The sequence below is a fragment of the Centrocercus urophasianus genome, unplaced genomic scaffold (genome assembly GCF_019232065.1).
Source record: "Centrocercus urophasianus isolate 14NV4802_14NV808 unplaced genomic scaffold, USGS_Curo_1.0 seq_30, whole genome shotgun sequence".
In the NCBI taxonomy this organism is placed as follows: Eukaryota; Metazoa; Chordata; class Aves; order Galliformes; family Phasianidae; genus Centrocercus; species Centrocercus urophasianus.
This window is the reverse complement of record NW_024884867.1, coordinates 1686638-1689825: the sequence shown is the minus strand read 5'-3', so window position 1 is coordinate 1689825 and position 3188 is coordinate 1686638. Positions and strand designations below refer to the sequence as shown.

The 3188-nt window shown below is 61.5% G+C and overlaps 1 protein-coding gene across 1 annotated transcript in view; it reads left to right on the top strand.

Annotated features, from left to right (window-relative positions):
- The window catches only part of LIF (LIF interleukin 6 family cytokine), a 2671-nt gene extending 449 nt beyond the window's left edge, over nt 1-2222 (top strand). The window contains exons 2-3 of the mRNA XM_042828987.1: nt 953-1131; nt 1276-2222. Of these exons, the coding sequence (XP_042684921.1) occupies nt 953-1131; nt 1276-1713 (617 nt within the window). The 3' untranslated portion in view covers nt 1714-2222. The remainder of the gene's footprint in view (nt 1-952; nt 1132-1275) is intronic.
- The last annotated feature ends 966 nt before the right edge of the window (nt 2223-3188 follow it).

Here is a 3188-nt window from a genome sequence, read left to right as displayed (position 1 = left end):
GTCTGTTTGTGGGGGGGGGGGGTTTTTGGGTTTTTTTTTTTTTTTTTTTTTTTTTTTTTTTGCTTTTCTTACTTACTTAACTTGGGAGAGCTGGGGAGGGCTGGGGGAGCGCTGCCAAAGTGGCTGTCCCTGCACACGTGCGCCCGGCCTCGCTCTGCTCGGCTGCGGATCGGGCGCACGGAGGGGGACTGGGAGCACAGGGGGATCACGGAGCGGCCAGGTGAGTGCTGTCCTAGGGCTTCAGCTGAGAGAGGGCAAATAAAGGTGTCGCTGCTTTACCTGGGACCTGCGGCAGCATGGAGTTTCCTACAAGTGTGGGCAGCTCGGTGAGTGCCGCAGCCCTGGGGACTTTGCTCCAGGGCTCCACGTGCTCTCCGATCTTCAGGGCGCGGGCTGGCGAGCGGGGACCCCCATTCCCATCCCCGGGAGCCACACGTCGGTGACCCCGAGTTTGGAAAGAGGGGGTGGCGATCAGGACACCCATGCAGGGTGGCCTCCCAGCTGACACCGAAACGGGGGTCGCAGCACCCCACTGTCACCCCCACTGGGACGCGGTGACCCAGCGCTCACCCGTGCCATGCTCTCCCATCCGGTGCCTCCAGCAGCAGTTGCGCCCGCTCTGCAGATGGAGAAACTGAGGCAGAGCTGCGGCCGCGGGGCAGGTTTCCTTGTGGGCGCCCCTGCTGAGTCAGTAGGGCCGGGGTGGGGCCTGGCTCCCGCTGCGCCCGGCCGGGATAACGGGGAGGAAATCACTTTTGCATATTTGATTACAACGCACAGGTCACCAGCGGGGCCGCTGCTTGTGAAATGTGGCAATGCCACCGGGCGCCCCGGGGGGAAGGGAAGAGGGGGAGCCCCAGCCGGGGGGCAGGTGAGGGGCGTGGGACTGGGGGAACGCACGGGGCTGTGGGGGGAACGTATGGGCTCACCGACGTCGGTTTGTCCCCACCAGGTGTCGTGCCCTTCGTGGCCCTGCTACTGCTGCAAAGGAGGCCGGTGGCCGGGCGGGCGCTGCTGGGGACGGGCTCTGCTTGTCCCACCAACGGGCTGTGCAGGGCCAACGTCCAGGAGCAGACCCGCAGGCAGGTTGCACTGCTCAACGCCACTGCGCAGGACCTCTTCAGCCTCTATGTGAGTGACACCAGGATGGTGGCAAGGGGTGGCCACTGTGGGGACACGGAGTGGCCGTGGTGGGGATGTGGGGCGGTGCGGTGGGGACGGGGATGGCCACAGTGGGGACAGAGGGACAGGGGGTGACACTCGCTGTCCCCGCAGCTGAAGTGCCAGGGAGAGCCGTTCAGCAGCGAGAGCGACCGCCTCTGCACCCCCAGCGGCATCTTCTTCCCCCCCTTCCACGTCAACCGGACCACCGAGAGGAAGGAAGTGATGGTGGCCATGTACAAGCTCTTTGCCTTCCTCAACGCCTCACTGGGGAACATCACCCGCGACCAGGAGGAGCTCAACCCCACGGCCAAGGAGCTCCTCGACCGCCTCCACAACACCACCAAGACCACTCGGGGCCTCATCTCCAACCTCACCTGCCTGCTCTGCAAGCACTACAACATCTTCCAGGTGGACGTGAGCTACGGGGAGAGCAGCAAGGGCAAGAGCGCCTTCAAGAAGAAGCAGCAGGGCTGCCAGGTGCTCAGGAAGTACGTGCAGGTCATCGCCCAGGCTGCTCGTGTCCTCCTACCTCACCTCAGCCCTGCATGAGCCCCGGCCCCCGCGCCACGCCGCGACCGGGACAGCGGACATCTCCTTGCACCCATCCCACAGATGGGCACGGCGAGGCCCCTCCACCTCCTCACCTCTCGCCTTCCTATTTATTACCTCCTGCTGATGCTGCACCGGATCCGGGCCATCCCATGCTTTAATTTATTTCCCTGTTCAGGGGAGGACGAGGGCATGGGGCTCTGTCCCCCGCACCCTGGAGCCCCATGAGGATGCTCAGCCCCACAGCTCGGGGCTCATCACAGACATAGTGAAAAATCAGGAGGAGGAGACCCACTCCAGCATCCCTCCAGCATCCAACGAAAGAGATTTTCCCCTCCTGGATGCGCTCACACCCACAGCAGCCAGCAGGGACGCTGGGGATGTGCTCCCACCATACGCTATGGGGCCGGCACCCCTACAATGGGGCTGAACTGAGGGTGTGCGGTGGCCAGGGCTGGGTCCCGCCACCCAATGGGGACAGGGACGTGGTGCTGGGGAGCACCCGTGGATGTTGGCATGGCCCGCTGGCACAGACGGGGTCTCAGCCAGCATGGGGACTCAGGGGCCGAGCCTGGGGCGGTGGCAGGAGGCGCTGGCTCGTCCCTGGCGCCGGGGCGGGGGCCGGGGGTATTTATAGGCTCGGACCTGGTGTTTAATAATATTAATAATAATAATAATTAATAAGAATTTTGGTAATATATATATATATAGAATTCTATTTAAATATTTATTTTTTTATACTTCTTTCCTCCAATTGTTGTTGTGTTTTGTTTTTTTTTTTAATAAACCAAGAGAAAGTGACCCTCTCTGTCTCCTCTTTGCTCCGATGCTCCCCCCAGACGCCCTCGGGGCTGCCCCAAAGAGCCCTCGAGCATCACCAAGGGTTGGGGTTCACCACTCCCTGCCCCTGCTCCCGTTTCCCTCCCCGCTTCCTATGAGATGGCTGCCGCTTGGCCATCCCACGGCAAAGGGATCGTCCCCAAGGGATGCTGAAATTGCCTCCCAGACTCTGGGCTGCCCTGGGAGAGGCTCTGAAAAGCTCCGGTCCAGCCAAGACCACCTAAGGATGCAGCCGCGCGCCGGTCCTCAGTGTCTCGCATGGGGCTGCACCGGTTAACAAGGGGCTGATTATACGGGAGACGTTGGAGCGGGATGATGAAATTTTCCTCCTCCTCCGGAGCCCTCGGGCCACCCGCCAAACCTCCCAGGCATGAGACAGGGAGCGGATGAGCTAAGATCCTGTGTGCTCATCTCGTGTCTCGGAGGAGCCCCGACAAAAAGTAATCAGCGAAACGGGAAAGATTCGCCCCCTATAAAAAAAGGAGCCCTCTTTGCTTTGCCCCCATGGGCAGCTCTGCCCTGGTGAAGGGGTTGAGCCCCACGGCTGTGCCAACATCCCCGTGTGCAGCATTTGTCTCTTTGGGTACGGTGTGGTGATATCCATCACCCCATTCTGCCACTGGGGATGGAACCTG